At 43.9% G+C, this 24,008-nt stretch overlaps 1 protein-coding gene across 1 annotated transcript; it reads right to left on the reverse strand.

Annotated features, from left to right (window-relative positions):
- Window positions 1-4,764: 4,764 nt before the first annotated feature.
- On the reverse strand, window positions 4,765-20,034 carry SFT2D1 (SFT2 domain containing 1). Its single transcript, XM_040554036.1, has 8 exons — window positions 19,854-20,034; window positions 13,830-13,916; window positions 12,628-12,710; window positions 10,327-10,408; window positions 9,005-9,040; window positions 8,208-8,266; window positions 6,812-6,841; window positions 4,765-5,386 (listed from the first exon to the last, which is right to left on the reverse strand). Exons 1-8 carry the CDS (start codon window positions 19,914-19,916, stop codon window positions 5,347-5,349), a joined length of 480 nt encoding a protein of 159 aa, XP_040409970.1. The 5' UTR covers window positions 19,917-20,034; the 3' UTR covers window positions 4,765-5,346.
- Window positions 20,035-24,008: the final 3,974 nt, after the last annotated feature.

A 24,008-nucleotide genomic window follows, 5' to 3' on the forward strand; every position in this document is an offset into this window, starting at 1 on the left:
TGTACGGATGTCAGCTGGGAACTTGAACATTGCTATAATTGGTTGTTGGAAAGCAGTGATTTCTCTTTCAGGAGGTATCAAAGCAAAACCTTCTCAAAAGATCTTGCTCTCTTTACAAAACCATCACTTAGGAGAGTCTTTTCTTAAGAGAGGAAACAGCGTGCCTTCAAGTACATCATACACAAAAAAAAAAAAGAAAAAGAAAACCCTAACACCCCAAAGCAATCCCCCCTTAGCCGCCACCAGGCTGGAAGGGGAGTTGCTACCTAAAAAGAAGCCATCCCACCGGTCCTCTCAGGAAAGCCACCACCAAGTGCTCCCCTGTCCCTGTGCTATCAGTAGCAGACACAACCATTGGGCAGCTCACCAGGACCATGGACAAGCTGGGCTTCAAAAGCCTTCTGGCAAGGAGGCACACAAAAGCAGCTGGGCAGCAGCATGGTACACCCTCAGGTCTGAGAAGAAAGGCGGCACTGATTTTGTCAGCGGGGTGAGGCAGGCTAAACACAGACAGAAGCTGGGAGAAAACGGGGCAATGCTTGAGAGTGAGCTTGTTTCATTAGAGAGGGATGGGGATCACCTGCTCGTAGCTTCTCGAGGCTTGCTCACATCAGCAGAAAGCCCAACACCATTTGTTAGCTATCTAAAAAATGAGGTTTTCTTTTTTTTTTTTTTCCACCATAAATCACACTGATACGTTTGGGGGAAGAAGGAAAGCTATCTACCCTGAAGCAAGAATCGATTATTTTAAATACCCATGGCACCAGCTGCTCATAACTCTCTCAGCAGCTAAAAGGGTTATGCGTTCAGGGTCTCAGGCTGAGGCTCCTTGGGGATATCTAATACAGAGTAAAACCCAACTGAACCAAACTCAGACTGCTTGTTGGTTCTTAGAGAAGCACACATCTATTCTCCTGAGCACATCCAGATGTGATCCATCACATCAGATGGGAGAGGACCGGAACGGGATGAGCCAGACAACGGGCCCTGACACTTCAAAGGGCTCTCAGGCTTTCAGCAAGAAAAGGAACTGTGGTTAATTTGTGACATCGCGTCTACTGACGCTCAGAGGTACACTACATGCAAAATTAATAGTTGTTGGTATGAAGGAAATAATTTTCTGTGTCTTTCCTAATATTGCTTACAAGATCTGTGGACATTTCAGATGAAAATTTATCATTTATCATTAAAAGAGAGCAGAAAATGTGGTAAATACTAAAACCAGCAGATATTAATATTCACTGAAGGAGGTACCGCTCCAAGCAGGCACTATCTGTATGACTCCAGGTATACCAGCAGCTCTCACCATCCAGCCCAGAATCAGAACTGCACATCCAGACCTCTCTCCATGAGCACATCTCAAGCCCACTTCCAATTACCACACACAAAGGTCTATCCAGCACAAAAAATCCTAGCTGCATGATTTCTGGATATCTTTGTTCAAATTCATGCTTCAGAAAAGACCTACCCTGGCAGTTCCCCAATTCTCAAATTCTTGTTTCTAACGTACTTGTTCCTTCTTTGTCAAACTTGGCTGCCTTTTTTTTTTTTTTTCCCCCCAAGTTACGCTATTAACAGCATTTGCTGCTGTTGTGCATTCAAATTTCTCAATTTTTCTGCCACCCTTCATACTCTGAACAAAAGCGTCTTTCAGCTTCACAAGTAAGCTTCTTGATACTTCAGTCTTTAATGAGTAAATCACTTTTTGATTCGATTGGGGATCTTGATTATATTGATGTGAAAGCACTGAGAAGTTTTAAGGAACTTAGTATCTGTCCGGGAGGCTCTTTATACACTCCTGTTCCCCATGGAGACACAAGGCAAACTCAGCTACAGCTCCGCTACCAATGTTCTCCTCGCTGCTCAGGAGGGGAGGAAAAGCGGGTCTGACATCAGTGCAACAAAAATCAAATTTGGCAGGAAGTTTGCAACTGTTAAGGCAGACCTGCTCAACGATGTTACTGAAAACCGATGAATACAGCAGAACCTCATGCAAACTTGGTTAAAAAATACCAAGATGCACGTGTTTCATAGCTAGGGAGCTATACAGAGTAATTTTTACTAAGTGAAACAAAATTACTGTCCATACTTTCACGTTTTGGGAAGCAAAACGAAATACCTTACAAATGTGATACGCTACTGCTTTGTGCAACCAAGCTACAAGGCGGCGCATCTCCCACGGCCAGTCGCACACGGCTACACACCCTCCGACCCACCACTGTAGGAGCCGTGCCATTCCCAGCCACACCGCCGCCCTTCCTCCTCCTCCTCCTCCTCGTCTCCCCCTGCCCACAGCAGCCCCTCGCCCCCATCCCCGCCCGCCCCACGGTTACGGAGCCACTGCGGCACGAAAGACCTGGTTTATTCCAATAAATACAAATGCACCGCTCTGTACAAATATACAAAAGCACCCCGCGCGTCTTACAAAGGAGTCGAGAGGCTTAGAAAAAGGGCAGGGGGAGGGCGGGGGGGCTCGGCTCGCTCCCGGCACCGGGTCCGCTGCTTTGTCCCTCGTCTGGCCGCCGTGCCGCCCCTGGGGGGTGCGGGGCTCAGAGGGCGCCGAGGTGCGGCAGGCTGTCCAGCCGGTCCCCGCGGTCGCGGCCGGCCGCGCTCTCCACGCCGCGCAGCCACTCGGTGCATTTCCGCACCAGCCCCTCGTCCACCGCCGCCGCCCCCTCGTCGTCCTCCTCGTACTCCTCGTCGTCGTAGCGGTGCCGCTCGTTGAGCAGGGAGATCTTCAGCAGCGCCCGCAGCTCGCCGCCGCCGCCGCCGCCCCCCGCCCGCGCCCCGCGCCGCGCCGCGCCCGTGCCCGCCGCCGCCCGGCCGCCGGTGGCGGAGGCTCCGGGCTGCCCCCGCTGCCGCTCCAGGCCGCGGCGCTGCAGCACCCGCACGGCCTCTGGCGGCAGGCTCAGCGACAGCCGCAGCGCCGCCGCCCCGCCGGGGCTTTTCTCGCAGGGCCGGCCGCCGGGACCCGCCGCCACCGGCCGCGGCTGGGGCTGGGGTTGGGGCCGCGTCCCCCGCTCCCGCTCCGCCGCCGGCCGCCGCTGCCCGGAGGGGGCAAGGCCAGGAGCCGGCCGCGGCGCCCGCCCGCTCCGGGGGCGCCCCCCGCGCCTTCTTCTCCTCGGCCGGCCTCGCCGCCGCCTTCCTGGCGCTCGCCGCCGGCGGCTTCTTGGGCTGCGCCCTCACGGCCGCCGGGGAGGCGGCGGCGGCGGCGGGGCCGGGCCGGGCGGGCGGCAGGGACGCGGCGCGGCCGGGCGCTGCCTCCGGCTCCTCCCCGCGGGCCCAGGCGGCCCCGGTGAGGGCCGCGGCCCGCCCAGCCCGCGGGCAGGGCCCCGCTGCGCGCCGCGGCTGCAGCCCCATGGCCCCGGCACCGGCGCGGCTCTGGGCTCGGTGCGCGCCGCCAGCCGCCGCCCGGCCCCTCGGCAACCCGCCCCCTGCCCGCCCCGGGAACACCCCTCCTACCGCCCCGCGGCTGGGAAGGGCCCGGCCGCTCCCCTCGGCGGGCACACAGCGAGCCCGAGCCCCGCTCACGGGCACCGCGCAGCCACCCGTCTGCGAGCTCTGGGCACACTGACTGCGGGAACAAAGAGAGGAGCGCTGCTGGGGGAGCACAGCGCCGCATGCAGCTGAATGAAGCAAATGGTTAGGGGTAGCTAATACGGGAGCAGATGATGAACGGCACCACTAGAGTGTCTATAAAAGCACAACAGTACGTGGATCTTGTCTAATTCCTGAACCCCTTCTGTTGGGGTAGTGCAATACAAACCGTTAAGTGATAACTGTTAGCTTTATGTATGAGTGCGTAAACGAGATCTGCATGACTGATACAGTGCTAATTAAAGATCACAGCAAAGATGATCCTGTACAGGAACTGGTAGGTGACGGGCAACAAACTCTGCAGCAAACAACTGCCCAGCCCCAAAGTGCCCCCAGCACACTGGGATCTCCTTGGGGTCAGCTACAGTTGCTGCCCATGTAGGAAAACAGACACTGTAACGGACAGCCATTTCCACAATGGCAGCTGTAACTACCTGAGCACATCCTAGCTCAGCTTCAGGGCAAGCTGCAAGCAGCTGCAAGCCCAAAGCAGCAGCAGCTTCATCCCAGGGTCCACCAACAACCACAACTTGTAAGGGGCACCACCAGACAGGTGCTGCTGTCTGCCCAACCACTGGTCTGGCTGCCCAGCCTCGAGAAGATGTCATCAGCATCTTCCCATCACCAGCAGGGAAGATGTCACTGGTGCTTTACTGGCACTAACCCATTAAGGTGGGACTTGGCTGGCAGCTTAACTGCGAAATTCTGCTGTCATCTTTTATACAGCTTCCCAAAAGTTATTTTGTACAACATACACTGAGATTTGACAGGAATGCACTGCAATTCGTCTATTTTGTCTGAGCCCTGAATACTAAGTGACAGCTCTTTCCCCCTCTTCTTGACACTGCAGCTCACATCTTTTCAAATCCCTTCTGTATTTGTGGAATTTAAGTCAGAATAAGTCGTTTGTCTAAATACTAACACAAAGAAGCTTTAAAGTCACTTCCACAAGTCTAACCAAATTTGTGTAGTCATCTACGTACTCCCCCACTTTTTACATATTTTCATACTTATTCAACTGCAGTGCTGAAGTTTTCAACCCTCTATAGCGGGTTCTTAAATAAAAAAAATAGTTTAGGCACCTGTAAAACTAATTTATTTCACAAATCATTCATACATTATCCATAAGTTTTAAGTAAAAAGTATTTAATTTGAAAGTAACATAAGTGTTTAAAACATAATTTTAATAAAATCAATTAGCTTTTAACAGAACTTTCACATACTTTCATTAAGCTTTTTCCATAAAGCACAAGTATAGACATTTCAAAGCAGCAGTTAATTATAACTTACCAGATCTTTACAATGTTTATAAAACTCTGTCTTTGGAAAAACATACCATGAATAATATATAAACATAAATGGCACATTGCAAGTTTTAGACAGAACAGTAAATGAAAACTTTATGCACATTACCCAGATTCTGGGGGCCTGCCTACACTGGGGAATAATCCGTGTTACTAGACACAAGGCAGTTTTAAGACTGATCTTAACAAGAAGTATTTCAATGTACTTTTTTTTTTTTTTTTTTAGTTAAAAAGCCTAAAGGTTCCAGGGTAAACATATAGTTCGCCTGATTTATTTTAAAAGCTGTTTCTAGTAAAAATCACTTAATCCCCCAAAAGGCAAAAGGAAAGGAAAATACTAAATTATTACTGGGTATTTCAGGAGTGGAGAAGTATAGTTCTCCAAGAAAAGTTCACAGAGGAGTCGGAGTTGCTTTCAAAGTATACAGTAGTTCTTGTTTTCAACTTATCCTAGACAGGATGTGAAGCATTTAATCACAGCATCCCTTTAAAAAGAAAAAAAGGGTCAGTTAAGGTATCTGTGGTTTCACTCATATACATATCAACCATTACATATTTAAAATTAAAAATACTACACAAATTTAAGACAAAAAGCAATAGTTTGTCAAGTCAGGCTCTTACTGGCCATCATATGTCGAGTGCCCGCACATCACCAGCTAAAGCAAAGGCTCAAGCCCCTCATATCTGCCCTTATTTTTGCACTCAGACACATGCTACAACACAGACCATGTTGTTAATTGTTCTGAGCACGCTGAGTGGCTTAGCAAGGGTCAGGGCCCTAATTCTCAAAGGCTGGCCAGCACAGGCAGGGCTGAGGAGCGTGCCAGATCCAGACAATCACCAAAGCACAGGTGCTTTGAGTCAAAGCCACTTCTGAGTTGCAGACAATTGAGAAAAAAAAGGCACAGGCTGAAGGGTTTAAAGTGTATACCCTAACAGTGCAGGATAAAGAGCAGGCTCGGCCTAGAAGTTTGAAATATCTTAAAGAGTCTATTTCTTTAACCAATAACTAATAAATTCTCTTTGGACTGTACTATTTATTCACTCTAGTCTCCTTCATTTTTCATTTCCTTAAAAAATGCATCAATTTATTAAGGAGAAGTTATTCTGTTGTTAGTTAATTTGAAAGAAAAAGAAAAATGCTCTCATTACTGCTTAAAAGTTTTTTGTCACGTCAGCAAAATAGCCACCGTTAACTGGAAAAAAAACATAAGTAAATTGGTGCTAAGAGTAAAACATTAACGAATTTCAATCAAGTAAAAATAACTTGGCTGGAATCAAGATAGATACTTTAAACAAAATACATAATACTGTTCTCTAGCACCTGACAAGGCTTAAATAGCTATTTTCATATGAAAGGCAGTCTATTCAGGAAGTTTATGATGGCACTCCACGTAAGCAAGTAACTCCATAGTCCTTAAAGACATTACTGTATTACTGAAAGCAGCCTGTGGAAAATTCAGTTCTTTAGTGGCCCATAAAATATAATAGCCAAAATAAAAACAAAAAAAAACCCTGAAGTGATGAATATAACCTAATCATTTTCAGAGCTGAAAGTACTGCAGGTAGAGAAGAAAAGGCCAGAAGAAAAGGCTTGTAACCAAATTCTCAGGTGCATAGGCTATCTTTAAGTCCTGAAAATCAACTATGGCATCAATGCGTTTAAACAAAATCCAAGAATTTAAACAAAAAATATTTTTAGGATGAAAAGCATAATGACATTCAAAAGAAAGTTACCATATACTTTATTTGTATCTGAAGTTTGTACCAATTGTTACTTCTAGTTCACCTATGTCATTTTCTAAAATTAAAACCAGGAATGTTGTGTTTCCATATTCTGAACTTAAGGGCTTTCTTCCCTCTATAACAAAGATTATCGAGTTTTTGTTAAAACGGAATTATTCACTCACCTTGCAAAAGGAATATATGACAGACTATACCTGGAAAAAAAAGAACAAAACACATATTTGACAAAGTTCTCATGTCCTTCAGACAGCCCACTTTCTGCACTTTAGTCCAGCACTAATAAAAGCAATCTGTTCTACTAAAACTTTAAACAAGATTACCTACTCAATTTAATGCTTGCTATTAAAAAAGACAACAGAATCGGACAAGAACTAAATGTACTGACAAGGGCTTCCTGGCTTACTTTTTCCTTGATTTCTCATGTAGTTCATAACTTTACTCACACATATATTCAGCTTTAAAAACAAACACAAAAGCAGATTTATCACCACCATAGGATTCAAAAGGAACGGAGATATCTGTGCAAAATTATATCCTTCAAGACAGAGGCACCTTTTTCCAGTATACATTACTATGAAAATACACGTTTGTGTAACTATACAGATGTACACTGTGGTAAGAATAACATGCCATGGTTATGACAATCAAACAGCTGACACACTGTCATCCTTTGAAACTTGCTTCTCACAAACACAGCCGTGGGCTATGTTTCGTCCTCATCCCCATCAAGCTCTGAGACACTTAAACGAGAAGCTGTCTGCTGTAAAAAGGTAAAACACAGAAGGAAGACTGCTAACTAACGCTGTCTAGTACCAAACATTAATCTGGGCCCAGCACAGTGCCAAATGGTCCCTGTCCTGAACAAACACAGTTATTTGTGCTCGGATTTAAGTTCTGTATAGACACTACGTATTCCGGGCAAGTTCAAACAAGAACTGTGGTCAGCTGGGATCGGCTAACTTTTAGTACCAAGTAATTCACCCAGCACAAGGAGACCAAGTAGGTGCAGTTGCATCTCCTTGGAGAAAGCAATAACTTCTGAAAATTCTGCCAGGCTTGCATTCATCAAACTATGCTCACATATTCCCAGGCCTAGCCCCTGAATGTACCTGTATGGTCATCACAGTACCTGCTGCACTAAGTTTACCTTCTCACACCCACCCACTGAATATTCTCAGGGACAGGACAAACCCTATAAAAATGTGATTTAGATTCTTCCGCTTCAAAAATGAAGATTTAGTTAGAATTCAAAAAAGAGGGAGTAATCGGAAGCAGGGCATATGAATACACAGGTACTTTTTCAACAGAGAAAAGGCATGACAATTTTTGCCTACATTTTCCTTTCGTAATGCCTCAAGAGTCCATACACTGCAGAACGTATTTGAAATTACTATTTTTACAAAAAGATTGCATATAGATTTTGCTGAAGTTACATAATGTAGCTTAGAAAAATGTGTGAATGAGCCTAGCACTTACATTATACAAAGTGTGTGTACATACATATAGGTTTATACACATGCAGGTGTAGGGAGAGAGAGAAGAAATCAAAACGAATCTTACCAGGTCATTGCCAAGAACTGCAATATGCAGAATAACAACGCCAAACCTTTTTTGTTCCACTATATCAAAAATAGAACCAATATTGCAAATTAGTTCATTTCACACAAGTCTATACTATGGACAAGTACAATAGCCTAGTAGCCAAAAATTTAGTTAAGTGACGATGCTTAAAATCTCCTTGCCTTAGCTTAACTAACTCCTCCTTTCCATTCTAACAACTCTTTCTACTCTCATTTATCTATTGCTCCATCAGCACCGTGCTATGAAAGTTGTCTCTAGCTTTGAGAACACTTAGAAGCATCAATGCTAACACTTCCATTTTCATTCATGCTATATTTATGCAAATACAGAGTACAGTATTCACTTCTACATAATATGTTAACTGGCCCATTTTTCAAAATGATCACCCAAAGCTATTTGCTCTGTCTCTCAGAACGTTAAACTGATTAAGACAAATAAAGGAAGAATCTGTGGTTTCTAAAAACCACTACACTTTTTTTTGACAGAAGTGTATAAAATGTTTTAAGTTGCTTTTCTCAGTTCTTAGGCCAGTGGTCTGCAAACTGAACTGGATACTCTAGATTTTGCACTCTTATCCACATCACACGCAGGTGGAAGGATGCATTTGTTTTGTAATCAGCAGGGTCACACTCCACCCAAACAACTGCAGTCGGAAATCCAAACCACACATACGAGCTCATCTTTTCTCTACAACTGAGCTGAATTTTAAAATCATAATACAATCAATAAAATAAGAGTTCGATTGCTCTTTAGGGGAACAAAGTATTCTCACTTACCCAGAATACAGCGCACAAAGTCAATACTAGACAAAGCTGGGGGGAAACAACACAAAAAAAAGAATGAATACTCAAATACACATCTAAGCACATACAGTACTGCTTTCATGTTTTCAGTGGATTACCAACATTTTCAAGAATTGACTCATGAAACAAGTAGAGTCAAAGACTGCCACACAGTGATTATACACTGAAGTTCATACAAGTGTTTTCCATGAGCACAGTATGATGTGCCCCATGGCCAGAAGTACTGGGACTCATCTTAGAAGAAAGGGGAGGCAGAAACTGAGATCAGAAACCAAAAGCAATATAAGCAGGTCCGTGTAGTCGTGTGTCAGGACTATCAAGTGGTGGACTTTGATGACAAAGCTTGTTTGAAAACACCCAAATAGCCTGGGAATCGCTATTCTACTAATTTGGTGCACAGTATTGTTCTGAATCCACTGTTCATAGTATCAGTTTCTGACAACACATACGTGCATCACAACAAACAATTCGTTACTAGACATCCATTCTTAAATATGGCATTTGGCAAACACAGGCTCTGCTGCTTCTGCCAATTATTATTATTTTTGTAAATCTGACAGTAAAGAAGGAAAGGCCACCAGGGATCAGCTGACTCATACACAGTGAAAAAGCTCATGTGATTTATTCAAGCTACTCATGCAGCTCCTTGTTAATCCTTTTTAGCTGGTAGTTTGTACTTAAAATTATAAATGCAATCTATCAGGATTTTAAGGAAAAACACTATTTATCCTATCCTTATCCTAGAGGGTGGGGTGCTTTTTTCCCCACCCTCTTGGAAGAGGAAATGATGCTCATGGAAGTAAAGGAACCAAGGACCTCACAGTGCTGAGCTGCAGAGTTGAACATGTGGTTTCCTGGACTTCGGGGGGAGAAATTTTTTTTCAATTGCTTTGAAAGCACCGAACCACTAAGCTATACAGACCAAGCTCCTGTCAACAAACAACTGTCAAGCAAGACTTGGTGACCACTGACTTCTCAAAGTAGATGAAAAGTCTCTCTCTAGCCTTGTTCTTGAAGAAATTATTTCAGAAAACAAGTTCAAAGTAATCAACCTAACATTAGTATTTAATAAGTATTTAGTAATGAGCAGTTTACTCCAAATTATTAAAATTACAAATTTCAAACTCAACAACAAACAAGGTCATAAAAAGGGGTGAAATTGTCTTTATGATATAAAGGGGTAATCAGCTTGACTATAATTACTTGGTACAAACAAAATGCAGATTTAGAAATATCCTCCCTTTCGTAAAGCCTCAAATTTTAGCAGAAGAAGCTAGAAAGAAAAGTGTATTTACCAGCATTACAACTGTAGCTACTAATCTTTTTGGCTCAAACATTGTCTTCAGTTGCTTCAGTGGCCCCATCAGAAAACATGTACTAATGTGAGGGAAAGAAACAAAGAAATAGTAAACCACATTCAAATAAACCTTTGCAAAAGACAAGAGGTAATTAAGCATTTTTTCCCACATTTAGATAATTACAAAGCTCAGAAAGGCATTTCAGTGCTTATCAACAGACACCTCTTAGGATGAAAGGTGAAGTAACTCTGTAAATTTAGTCCTGGAAGCAGCTCACATATTAAATCATCCTGGGCTATGAAATTCTTTCCAAATTCATTACTATACAAAGCAGAGGGTTGTCAATTTGATTTTGAGACTGTTTTAAGAACAGACTTGCCAAAAGAATGCACAGAATTCAAAGGCCAAACTTCTGTAGAAAATATGATTAGCAGCAATGTGAGTAGCTACGTTTAAGATTACAGAAAAGCTCTACATCTTTTCCGAAACTCATCAAGAAAAAAAAAGAAAAGCTCAGTAGTTTGTACTGAATCCTCCAGCTTCCTTCTTCTCAGGTAGTTAACCTGAAGAGGGAATGAAATTCATCATCAGCTCTAGGTTTTATCTGTTCATCCAAAGAAATGCGATGCAAAACAAGAATTTACAATCATAGGAATAATTATCTGTCTACAAATATTGAGCTAAGTTGCTTCCTTGCCTCTTGTTGAAGCCATTCTGCTTTGCAGAAAACGTTTAATGAGAATGAGGATCTTATAGCCTGGTGGTGGTCTGAATGCTTTACTACACTTTACTACGGAACAAGACACCCAACCTTAACTCCTTTTGTAGTTAATATTTATTTAGATGGAGTAGAACAGTCAGTGAGCTCTCCGCCAAGATCAATCGTAAGTCTGGTGAACTAGGTATCTTTTAGGATAGAAATGTGGGATACATTTCCCAAGGAGTAAATGGAACTATAATTTCCTACACCTAGATGTTACTCTGCTGTTAACTTTATTAATACACCTCCCTTCATCTTTTTTTTCCTCTTTAAGTCACACAGATAGACCAGACCTCAACACCTCATATTAAATTTAAAAACATCTCAAATATGAAAAATATTTTAAATTCACTTCAATCCAAACTAACTTTTCTCAGTATTTCTCATCTTGGCTGCTGTGCCCTAAATTAAATTAAGGTTAAATAAGAAACCTGAAAAACTAGAAGTAAGAATTAGTTAGCTAGAGGACGTATAGAGATGATGAAAATTCTGCAGAAAAAATGCAAGAAGCTCAGAAATCCTAAGATAGGCAGAAAAAAATATAGAAAGCTAAATGATTTGATGCTAGCCTGGTTAGCATTGAAGGACAGACATCACAAGAAGAACTTCTCCAGAGAGGTAAGAGAATCTAAAGGGTGCAGAAAGGCTGGGAGAGCAAAACAAAACAACCAAACACCTGAAGGTCCTCCACTTTCACATGGTATTTCTCACACACAACACATTCTGAAGGAGATCTACCCATCAGCCCAGGGAAAAATCAAGTAAGTATAATTGCTTCCATGGGGTTGGTAGGAAATTACAGTAAAAACAGGCCAGAAAGGACTATTTACAAGGGATGGTAGCTTCATTTTTGTTTGAAACAACAAGTTTAAATCTTCTTGTCAAGCTGGGGTTTCCATTGTCATCTCCTAATGCTCTCAGAGCACAGCTGCCTGCTGTTTATATCTAACAGAATAACTGAAAGGGAAGGGGTCCTCTTTTTACTTCTTTAGTTAGAATCCAGACTAAAAGCATTTTCAGCATTTTTCTAAAACAAATACCGATCTGTAAAAGTTCTCCTCTTAGTTCACAAAGAATTAGACTTGATTAGTACAGAATTTCTAAAATGCTAATTTAATTTGAAACAGTGGAAACACAACACAAGGTTTAAAAAAAAAAAGCAAAGAATAGAAGGGAGAGAAAGGGGAAGACTCAGTTTTGCCTAATTCCCAGTACTAGCTTAGTACCTCAGAAAGACTTAAGATATAAGAAGTGCAAAAGATTCAGCCAGCAATTTGTTATTCGGGCTTCAGACGGGGGTTGTGATGTGTCTACAAAGCCATCACGTAAGACATTACGCCAGGGCAACAGAATATGATTAAGTGATATTCTTTGATTTAAAGAACTTCAAAAGTGTAAGTAAGATTCTATTAGTATTCCAATATCATATGAAAACAATGTTGTTTATACACAACAAATATACACTTTAGAGTAAAACAAATGTAAATGTAGATGAAAAGGAGAACATTTTCCTATTAATAATAATTAAGAAGTCATACCTGGCCAATGCAGAAATATTTCCCAGGGTATAAAACACTGCAAAAAGCTTGATTCCCTTCGGGAGCCATAGCAATCCTGTTCCCTATTAAAAAAAAGATAGGATTTTTATATGTTTGTAATTAGTTAACTCAATTTATTGAGATTTTATAGCCTAGAAGTTTATTTTAAGAGATTAACCATATAACATATCCCAGCAGAGAATATTGTTCTCAAATTTGTAGTAGACAATATTCAGCGTGCTTCTGTTGCCACCTACTGGCAAAATAATGTATTGATTTAATGTATTTTGCAATAATTTTTACAACCAAGCTATGTTTACTTATATTGCTCATAATGGTTATTTATACTGTTTACATTATTTTTATGATATTTTCAGTTTTGTTAAGAAGCCCTGTTTTCAGTTTTGGTAAGTCAAGGCAATCTGCCTGACAGTCTCCACAGAAACTGCAAGTGTTATCCGCACACACAAAGAACATCTACATCAAAAGCCATGTTCTGTGAAGAATCAACATCCTGCTTCATAATGAGAAAGAACTTAAAGAGCACCGTGCCCACAAAACCCACAGACTGGATACCTCCCCCAGTGTTACTTCACCTGCATCTGACACACATGCAGATACAGAATTGCTTTGTACTGCAAGTTACCCATGTCAGATTTTGAAAGACATAATCAATTAATAAACTCTGCTTTTCGCTGCAGACCTGAGCCTCCTGACAAGTTCAAGAACTGATTTTACAGTCAGCAAATCATTTGTTCAACAGGAGTGCAAGTTTTTCAAGTATCATCATGCTACAGCTGTCATCACCTACTGATCTGTGTGACAGGTTATACCTGTAGTTTCTTCAGCCTTCAAAAATCTTTCAAGCTTCCCCTCCTTTTCCCCCTTTCATGAGAGTATAAAAACAAGATGTGCGTATATTAAAGAACAGCAAAACCTTCTTTCTACTGCACCATACATATCTAAGAAACATAGCACATTGTCAGCGTTCATGCCTTTCAGTAAGAAATTGTTACCCTACAATAAAAACACTCTATGCTGTGAATGGAAGAAAGATGGCCCAAAATGTGATTTACAGACCAGCAGCCCCTAGCTGCTAGTTATACATGGTGGTGTCCACACAATCATGTATGATGTACGAATATTAATGATGTTATTCCCAAGAACATTAATAAAATACAGGGAAAAAAAGCTTTACTTACAAGAATAGAACACACAACACCAGCAATAAAACATATGGCAAACCACTTGACTCGTGTACTAAAGCTGAGCGTTGAGGCATCAAGAACCTTAAGAGGAAGAGAGGGGAAAAAAATAGTATTACAAAACCAGTTTCAAACTAACAGTCTTAAGAACATTTTTTCATTAAGTCCTTAGTTTCAAACGAGCGTTTTTTCAGCCAAAACCAATTATTTTACCTTGATTAAACACAATTGCTTGCATGCTATTTTTTTCCCAGTTTAAGAATTACATTAACAATTTGGAAACATTCACAAAAAAGACAGAACCCGTAAAGGTATATGCTGGCACTCAAGCAACATTGCTCCACTTTCAAGCTGCACTTCCTTTCCCCTGGTAATTACAACTGAAAAAATCTCATGACTGTACCAAAGCAGAACAAGCGGACCTTCTGGCGGGGTGCTGACAAATGTTTGTTCAATGCTCTATGTTCCTATTGATGATACCACCGTTTTCTATTACTAGACAGAATCCACTGTCCATATTCCTACAAGTATCCTTTGCAAGCATTACAATTCCTTCTCAGTTACTGTTCCTTACAGGGTGAAGGTACGGACAGATTAACACATCTTGTCTCATCAGACAGCAAATTTGCTGAAAGGGATAATTTTTACTTCCTGTTTCTCCGGCGTGATTCCAGAACTTGTAGGGCCCCTTGATGAGCCGAGACCAACCAACATCGCCTGAGAAGCCGGAAGAGAACCAGGATTCCTTTCACTTTGATGACTGAGTCCCATGCTAGACTAATGAGCCAAACCAGCTCTGCAAGATGCCAGAAAAGCAGCGGGGCTTCCTGCCTACAAGGCAAGAGGCAGGGCCATAGGGCTGGCAGAACTGCGCCTTTCAGCAGTAGCTCACCTTGTCCACCCATGCTGTGAGATCAACGAATTCCACCTTACTCCAGGTCACTGAAGTTAACTATGCTCTCTATTCTGAGCTGCTCCATTAAGAAAATTGTTGCTTCAGCTTACATAAGCTGGCTATAAATCTAACTCTGTTCAGGTGACACAAGCAAACTTGTCTGCACTTGTTATCCGTCCTACAAATACTTTCAATCAAACATTATTAATCAAATATACAACAGTTAGGGCTTCCTTAACCAATGAGTTTAATGCTTCTCCCACTCTTTTCAGAATTTTCTCTTTCAGGTAGAGGTAAACGAATGAATGAGATTTGTTTACTGCTTAGAATGATTTCACATCTGTATGAATACAGAACCTGTACCGAACTGAATCAAAAGGAGGCACAGAGAAGCACACAGTTATGGCTGCAGTGAATGAGTCTTTGGACTTATGTCAACAGAGAATAATGGCCTGGGCTATTTCCTACTTATAACCTTATTTAATCAAATTAAATACCTCGAATATTTACTTAAGAAGGAAGATCAGAATACTAAAAATAAACCTGTTACACTTGCACATCGACTGAGCAGACGTACTGCTGCCATACAGTATCGTTTTGAATTTTTTCTTCTTTGTGTTCAACAGTCAAGACAGAAGTTTCCACAGGATGGAAGGTACAGCTTACCTTGTTTGTCCCAACTCTTTATCCTTACGTATGCATTAAAGAAACAGACAAAAACAGTAACTGAAAGACGGTTAAGTATTCAAAACCATTTTTGACAGTCATGTTCCTGAATGCCTCCATGGGTGAGAACTGCAGGAAGAGCTGGTAGTGCACAGCTGAAGATGCACACTCAAAACATGCTTTGAAACACGTTTTTTAGTCACACCGATTCATGCAACTAACCACACTTCCACAGAAAGCAGTAAAAATCCTTTCTCTTCCTGCTCTGAAACAAAGTGCGGGATGTGCTGATACTATCAGGGCACCCAGCACACACATTGCAGATCACCTGGATAACAGGGAAAGCTTGAAGGCAAATAATGCCAGGTGTATGAGTGTACGGAGCAAACTGTTGCCACTTAGTGCTATTCTACTTCTAATAGCACTGTTTGGTGGTCTTGAAACATCTGTTCTTTTACACAACTACCAGGGAATTACATTTTCCACATACATTTAAAAAAATTCATCTTAAACTCATAACAGTTATTTGGTCAAAAAGCCCACCATAAACAAATGAACCATACAAAGACTCAAAAAACATTTAAAATATGATTTTAAAACTAGTTTAATAAATTTTGTAGATTTAATTCTTAAAAGCTTGGACTGTCAATGTGTATGAACTGCAGGAAGATAAGCAGCAGTGTGAGGGCTGCCACAGCATTGCAACACAGCACTCTCTGTAATAATAGAACTAAATAATTTAGCTGGCATTAAAATGAAGCCTGGCCCTCCAACCATTCCTGACGTCACCACTTTTTATGTTATCACTCTGAATGTCTCTTGAAATCATAGAACTCCAGTTCCTCAACTGCATTTCCTTAGTTCCCAATGCTTGCTACCTTCTGGGCTTAGTGGAAGCAACAGCGCTGGTTGCATTTCCGCGATGCCAGTTTCACCCCACAGTAAAGCACCTTGCAGCAGAAGCTGAACAACAGGTACATAGCTAAAGCACTTAAATCATGGTTTTCAGCTTATGCTAAAATGCTAGGTTATGATCCGTAAAAAACAAGGAACTGACACGGTGCCTATTCTGCCCAATCTACTGGGAGAGCAGTAATTTCTAGAGGAGGGGCTGTGAGACACCCGGAAATAACAGCTACACACCTACGTGCAACAGAGACTATAAACCAGAACCTTAAAAAAAGCTAAGTTCCAGCAGCAGATGCAACAAAGAAACAACACAATTAGGACTTCTTTTAATTGTCTGACAAATTGCAGTGCTAATCCTAGACTTCAGATAACAAGAGCTGGCACTACACCCCACAATATTAGAAGAAACTTTTACTTAGAAGACTGACAAAATTGCCAGGTAAATTCTGCATCTGGGGAAAGATTCATAAGGGGAACTGTGAAGGGGCAGGGGTAAGGGCACATACCCACTTGCTGTAACTCTCAGCTGTTTGTTTCCAAACAGCAAGAAACACAACCAACCAAACAACAAAAACAAACAACCAGAAATCAACAAATAACCCGCCCTCGTTTTGCTAAGCTTTACTGTCAAACTTCCTGGCAAGAAGCAAAGATTTCTACTCACAGGAAACTCCAGAAGAATTATTATATCAAAGAAGTGACGTGGGAAAATATCAGGAAACCTGAAGTGGAAACTGGAATCCGGAAGGCAGACTTCCTGAAATGTAAGGAATGGTCTTGCAACAGCCCAGCACACCAGTTGCAAGCGAGGGAAAGCAGTCTCTTAACTTGGCAGCAGACACTCAGTATGGACACCCAGTAAATCACATGAACGATAATCTGCAAGGCTGCCTTTGATCAAAAGTGTTTCTTGTGGTTTTGATCATCTGAGGCTCCACCCACATACTTGTGTGATCTTATAAAAGTCTTCCACATGGGCACAAACCAGAAACAGTAGTGTTTTCACTGATTTTAAGAAGGATTCTATTAGTTAAAAATTACATCTTTCCTCAATAGGAAACTTACAAGTATGCAAGTAACGAAGAAAATTCAATTTCAAAGAGAGATTTTTGCAGGATTGAATTCGTAATCAATGTTTCAACAGTTTCAGAGACGCATTTTCATATTTCCTTATATGCATTTCTATCAGAACCTTGGAGTAAAACAAGAAGTTTAAACATCTGGTCTACTCCTCCTTGCTAAACACTGTATGCTTTCAGTGGTTGCCAATTGACAACCATCAAGAAACCAGAAAGCAAGCCATTGTGTCAAAAGTAACGACATTATATTAGTTTGGTATTGTTAAAAATAAATAGCATTATGTTATACTGACATCATCACTACACCGGAATATTTACAACTTATTATAGGTTCCTGTTTTTGTAAGAATTATTTCTTCTTCCCCCGTTGATCATCACTGATCTAATTGCAGCAAGACAGGTCAGGTCAGCTTTCTGAAGAGGTTAGAAAGTACATAAAGACTTCATTGAATCATCACACAATCGTCTCACTGTATCATCTCACTTTTCCTCTATTTAACAAGAATTGCTGCTGACCTCATGGTTATGGTTCTGCAAAGATCAAGAGTGAGCAGAATACAGAGATACCTATGAACATGAAGCATATGATGGCTGTTATACAACCAGCAGCTTCTCCTATGAGGGTCATTGTTTTTAACCAAACGCATGAGTCAGTTCCGGAAAGGTCATCTAAAACATTGAAACATTTCACACGCAAAATGCAGAACCTCGTATTTCCCTTCACAATGTCACCTCGTTAAGCATCCTTCTCTGCATGGCTGCACGTACTTCTTTGCTCTGTTACACACACCTTTAAAGCAGCCAACACCATTCAGTTGTAAAGCTGTAGCTTTGGAGAACTTCACATACAAATCCCCTCACTAAAAACCAACTCGATTTCCAGTGCTCAAAAAATACAGAGCTACATCACCAGAAACCTACAACCATGAACTTGGTTAAACACCTGATTTTTAGTTCTGTGGGTGTTTAGTTACTTTAAAAAAGACCTTTCTGGTTCATTATCTCAGCATGAAGCCCCTTTGTGCTATGCCAAAGGCACATTAAATTTGCATTTTTTTATTCTATTAGGTACTAGGTAGTTTTTAAATACGTACAGATTCTTGCTGTTTGAAGTCTTCTGTGGCTATAATGTGAAATAATCAAACCATGATATAGCTTAATTAGTTACTGACTTTAACAAATGACATTCTTATCTCTGTTTCCTCCTCCTCTGGATATACCCCTCAAATATAAAATTATTAAGTATTCAAATTATTAAGTATTCTGACATTTATCTACGGATTGCTGCCTTGAAACAAACATCACAGCATCCAGTAAAAGAGAATTCTAAGTCACCATTTGTCTCATGTGAAATGCGCCTGGAGACAGTAGATTAAATAACTCTCTTGGAACTGAATAAATGCTAATAGGAATAAGCATTTCTTTGACAATCTCAAGGTCTTGTTTGGGGTGAAGCACCCCAAATACCAGAAGCTAGCTCGGGTGTGAAAGGACACAGATGCTGCAGTGCTTCCAGAATCACACCAGGTCTGGAAGCACTTGAGGTGCTTCACTATAGCAAAGAGGCCAAGCCCACAAGCCTCATGGACCAGCACCAATTCTGCACAAGACAGTTGAAGCATGTCAGCATCAAGCTGCTTGAACTAGTATTATGCCACAGACACCAACTGTATTGGGGCTGTGCTGGTTCACTAAAGCTCCGACTGAGGCTGCCCCACATTCCAGCTTCCTCCACCATGCTCCAGCATCCTGCAGCACACAGAGCCAAGGCCTTCCGTACCATAGAATCATTAAGGTTGGAAAAGACCTCCAAGATCATCTGGTCCAAGCATCCCCCTACCACCAATGTCAGCCACTAAACCATGTCCCTAAGCACCAGGCCCAACCTTTCCTTGAACACCCCCAGGGACGGTGACTCCACCACCTCCCTGGGCAACCCATTCCAGTGCCTGACTGCTCTTTCTGAGAAGAAATGTCTCCTCATTTCCAACCTGAACCTCCCCTGCCGCAACTTGAGGCCATTCCCTCTAGTCCTATCACTGGTTATCTGCGAGAAGAGGCCGATCCCCAGCTCCCCACAGCTTCCTTTCAGGTAGTTGTAGAGAGCAATAAGGTCTCCCCTGAGCCTCCTCTTCTCCAGGAGAAACAGCCCCAGTTCTCTTAGTTGCTCCTCATTAGCAGGGAGCTGAACGCATAAATGTGGAACTGGTTCTTTACAAGCACTCTTGGCATTACTTCAACCTGGAAATGAAATCTGAAAACCTGAAAACTTCCATACCCAGCACGAAAATAACCGTGGAAGGGGAATTTAGGAAGCAGAAGGGCCGCTTAACCGATCACGAAGCGCCCAGGGCACGCAGGCAGAGCCCCGGCAGGCCAAGCAGGCCTGTTACCGCCAGCACGGCGCAGAAAGCACAGCCGAGGCTCCCCCAACCGCCGCCCCGCCGCCCCCGGGCCCTGCCGGGCCGGTACCTGCGCCGTCAGCCCCTGCTCCTCGTCGTCCTGCCCGCTCAGCACCCGCCGCAGCTTCTCCATGCCGGGGCCGGGGCCGGCGCCGGGACCGGGACCGGGACCTCCCCGCACCGCACCGCACCGCACGGCCCGCGGGCCTCACCGGAAGTGCCGGTAGCCCCTCCCCCTCAGGCTCCGCCCCGGGCCGGGCGGCCGTTGGGCGCGAGGCGACCGTTGGGCGCGAGGCGCGGGGGTGGGACGGCAGCTCCGCTGTGAGGGGGGCTCGGGGCGGCGAGATAAGGGCTGTGGGACTGCGGGAACGGGATAAGGGCCCCTGGTGGGGCTGTGCGGGACGGGACCTTCCCCTCACCCGCTCCTCTCAGCAAGGAGAGGGCTGCTGGCGTGTTTTCCTCCTCACGCACGTCTCTTCTCTGAGGAAGCGTCTCTGTGCCTTTTTGGTGAGACGCTTGGGCGCTAACCGTGCCTTTCTAACCTCGTGGTAGGCTGTAGCACCTCAGGTAGCTTTAAATCAAGACCAAAACTGGGAATTGGAGAAACAGCTGCAGACATGGGTGTGTGAAAGTAGGCAAACGACAGCAAAATGGCACTCTGTGAGCCAGCCAGCATGGCCCGTGGCTTGCAAGGATCTGAGTAGGAAGGGGAATGACATGCCCGTGACCCTCTGAACAGGTGGACAAATGAGGAAGAGGGAGCGGGTTTGTGGGACGGAGGGCACCAAACCATCCCTCCAGGATGCAGCAAGCCCACAGATGCCAGGACAAAGACAGAGGCGCAGGCAGTGACCCCACCTGGAGCCTGTGGCCACCAGCTCGGCTTGGGCACGTTGTGGGCATGGGTGCCTTGCAGGAGCAGGAGGCGGTGAGTGGATGTCCTTGGTGATCTCCGCAGCTGGCCCAACGATGTCAGCATGGGAATGTCACTGGGTGGCAGCTCTGCAGGGAAATGGTTGCTGGCAGGAGTTGCTGTTCCTGCAGCCCCTCACCACCCTGATACCCTGCTCCCCACATCCTGACAGCTCAGGAGAGGGAAGGAGAAACCTCCTGATGCTTCAGGTGCCCCCAGAGGTGCTGATGAGGCTTTTACGTACCCCATCCAGTGTACTGTGTGATGGCTGCACGGTGCAGTTTGTTCACTGCTATTTGCTTGGGCAGATAGATGGCAAAAATTACCCACAATTTGCAATTTTCTCTGATCCACATGAATTGTTGTGGGCTTGTGCTTCCGTTGGAAATGATGGCATGACAGCAAATGTGTCAGAGCCTGGAAGTCTCTTCCCCACCTTGTCTCAAGCGACACAACCCACAGCTGAAATCTTTGGGCTCCCCACTAAAGCCCAAACCGTGCAAGTATTTCTGTCCCTCAGAGCCTTCCAGCCCCAGGAACCCAAGAGACTGCCCACAGTTGACTGCTCAGGATCCCACATGTGATCTTCAAGGAAGCTGTGCGTGGCCAGGGGAGGTCACCTCTCCGTAGCTCCGAGCCCAATGCCACAAGCCTCCTCACACACCTCTTTTCTCCAGGTTGGTCCCTCCCCACCACCTCCCCATAGCAAGGCTCAAACTGGACACTGGTAGAGCTGGACACTGCAGTGCTAATTGCAGGAATTCCTGATGTGTTGGGGAGCAGGCCAGAGAGCTCTCTCTGGTGGTGTTTTCACAGAAGTTTGTGCGGTTTGGGTATGGGGATCTGGCACGATGCCAGAGAGCATGTTCTCTGGACTCCTTTGTGGCAACACCAGGACTTATGTCATTATAAGATGGCCAAACAAATGTTAGATCTCAACTGATGACCTGTTCAAGACCTTCGTAACCGAGGCACGTCGCCTGTGCTACCTCCAAAGTGCAGATGTTGTCAGTTTTCAACATCACAGCCTTTATCTTCGAGGCTTTAATTTTCCTTTCTCTTATTAGATTTAACTACATATAGCCAAAGAAAATAAACCTAAAATTTAGAGCAATTTTGTGGATTACTACAGTCCATAGAGACAGCCTGGCACTTTCAGGGGGCAGATCTTCCCACGTAAAGCAGCTCTTTGAGCAGGGGATAGGCTGCCTTGTGCTCTGTGCTGACTGTGGAGGAAGCACGTACGACTTGGTTAGACCAGACACCTAACTTGGTCTGATGAATTAGGGCAATGAACCTCGCCGTTACCTCTTTTAATTTAAATACAGACGGGACCAGACTTTTAGCTACAATTTCTCATTACTTTTACAAAAACATTGTGTGTAGTGAGCATGACAGGTCTGTTAATTTCAAGCATTGGGAGGAGATTAGGTCCAAAATGCCCTGAACTGGTCCACAGAGCTGATGGCATCAAAGCATTGTCAATGATTTATTACTTACAAATGTGTCTTAATTTCAAAGCATATTTGAGAGCAAAAAAGAAAGCAGGGACTATGGGCATGTAAGCACTGGGCAGAGAGCAGGCTGAAGGTGTGCTTTTGTTTCTGTGTGAACATGCACACAGTCTCTGTGCCACTGCAAAGCGGAGAAGTGCAGTGCAAATCAGGGCTGCCGAAGCCCCAAGCAGTGCAGGGGCCTCTTGCATCCCACCACTGTGCCCTCCCAGTTGGCCACTGCCTGGGCCACAGGTTTCACTCCTGACAAAGTGTGAGTTTTTGGGTTTGTTTTGATTCTAAGCTATTTTCTTGAGCAGAAGGTTAGCAAAAGATACCCCAACTTTATTTTTCCTAGTTTCTCTGCTTGACAGAATTTCTTAATTCTCTGCATTATCATGAAACACCGTAAGATGGTCGTCACCTTGCCACGAAAAACAGGCAACCCAGAATGGCCCATGTTGTTTAATATTTGTGCTAATAAATTTTGGCTGATGGGGCAGTAGGATCAAAAACTTATTCTGCTTTTGTGGAAAGCTCAACTTCTTTTCTTGGGGCTTGCCAGTAGTACTTGATGAGAACCCACCTGAATCCTGCTCCTTGGTGCAAACATCTCACGTCAAACAAGGCAGCAGCTTCTGAAACGCACTGAAAGGAGGGGAGCGTACCAGCGAGGACAAACACTCCTTGTGTCCTTTGAAATGATCCCTTGCTCCTGAAAACGCTGTTAAGAACCTCCTCCAACAAACCAGCATGGCTGGCAGTGACAAATAATGGTGATCCAAAAACAAGCATCAAACAAGCAAAGGCTGGAAAATGCATCCCCTTCCTTATGCCTCAGTTCAGGAAACCTGCTGTTTCACGCATCACCCAGAGTCACAGTAGCAGAGCACACACAGCGGCTTCGTACAGCTCCATGGTAATTGTCTCTGCTGTGACCCAAACCTTTTCAGATGCAGCCACCGCTTTAGTGTCAGACGTTGATCTCATCCACAGGTCTCTGATGCAAGGAGCTGAGGTCTACAAAGCAACTGCAGAAATAACAGCTGCTTCCCAAAGTGCTTGGCACCATAGCTTTGTGTTTGTGGTTCTCGTGTGCTACCGGAAAGCTTTGCAGGGCAAGGCAACTCCTTCACCGGTACATCGTGGCTAACGCAGCAAACACAAGGACACAACGAGCAGCCTTGTGAGCTCAGCTCTTTCTGGGGCATCGCGCACTCAGGTCAGGTATCACAGAGGCTCAGTTAACTGATACAACAATGGGTACCCTGCCAGACCTTTGAACCTCTTCCTAACAATAATCCGTCTGAGAGCTGATGCTAGTGTTTACCAACATACAGTATAAGAGACACAAAGTATTGGAAAGGTTATCGCATTGCTGGTTTCGTGCCGTGCTCCCAGGTGACCCGTAACATCAAGAGTGTACAAAAATAACTTGCAATTGCTGCTTCACAAAACTTCCCTTCACAAAACTTCCCCATGAACAAATACAGTAATTTATTGCCTTGGGATGCCAGGGGCAAGGCGACACGGTCTTTGTGAATGTGCAAGAGAGGAATGTTTGAGACAATCTCTCCATCCCCCTGGTATTACTACAGGTTTAAATTTAGAGATCTTTCTGTGCTTAAAGCACAATCTCAGACCCAGCCAGACTGCAGGGGGACAGGTTAGAGGAGATTAGTATCTTGTAAAGCTCTCCTGGCAGGACAATGTCACAACACCTCATGTCCTCTTCAAAGCAAGAGATGCTCCTAGTCTCATTTACATCACTCACCACCACCCTGGGAAGGCATCCCCTCAGTTAATACATCTCCTAGGA

The sequence above is a fragment of the Cygnus olor genome, chromosome 3 (genome assembly GCF_009769625.2).
Source record: "Cygnus olor isolate bCygOlo1 chromosome 3, bCygOlo1.pri.v2, whole genome shotgun sequence".
Classification (NCBI taxonomy): Eukaryota; Metazoa; Chordata; class Aves; order Anseriformes; family Anatidae; genus Cygnus; species Cygnus olor.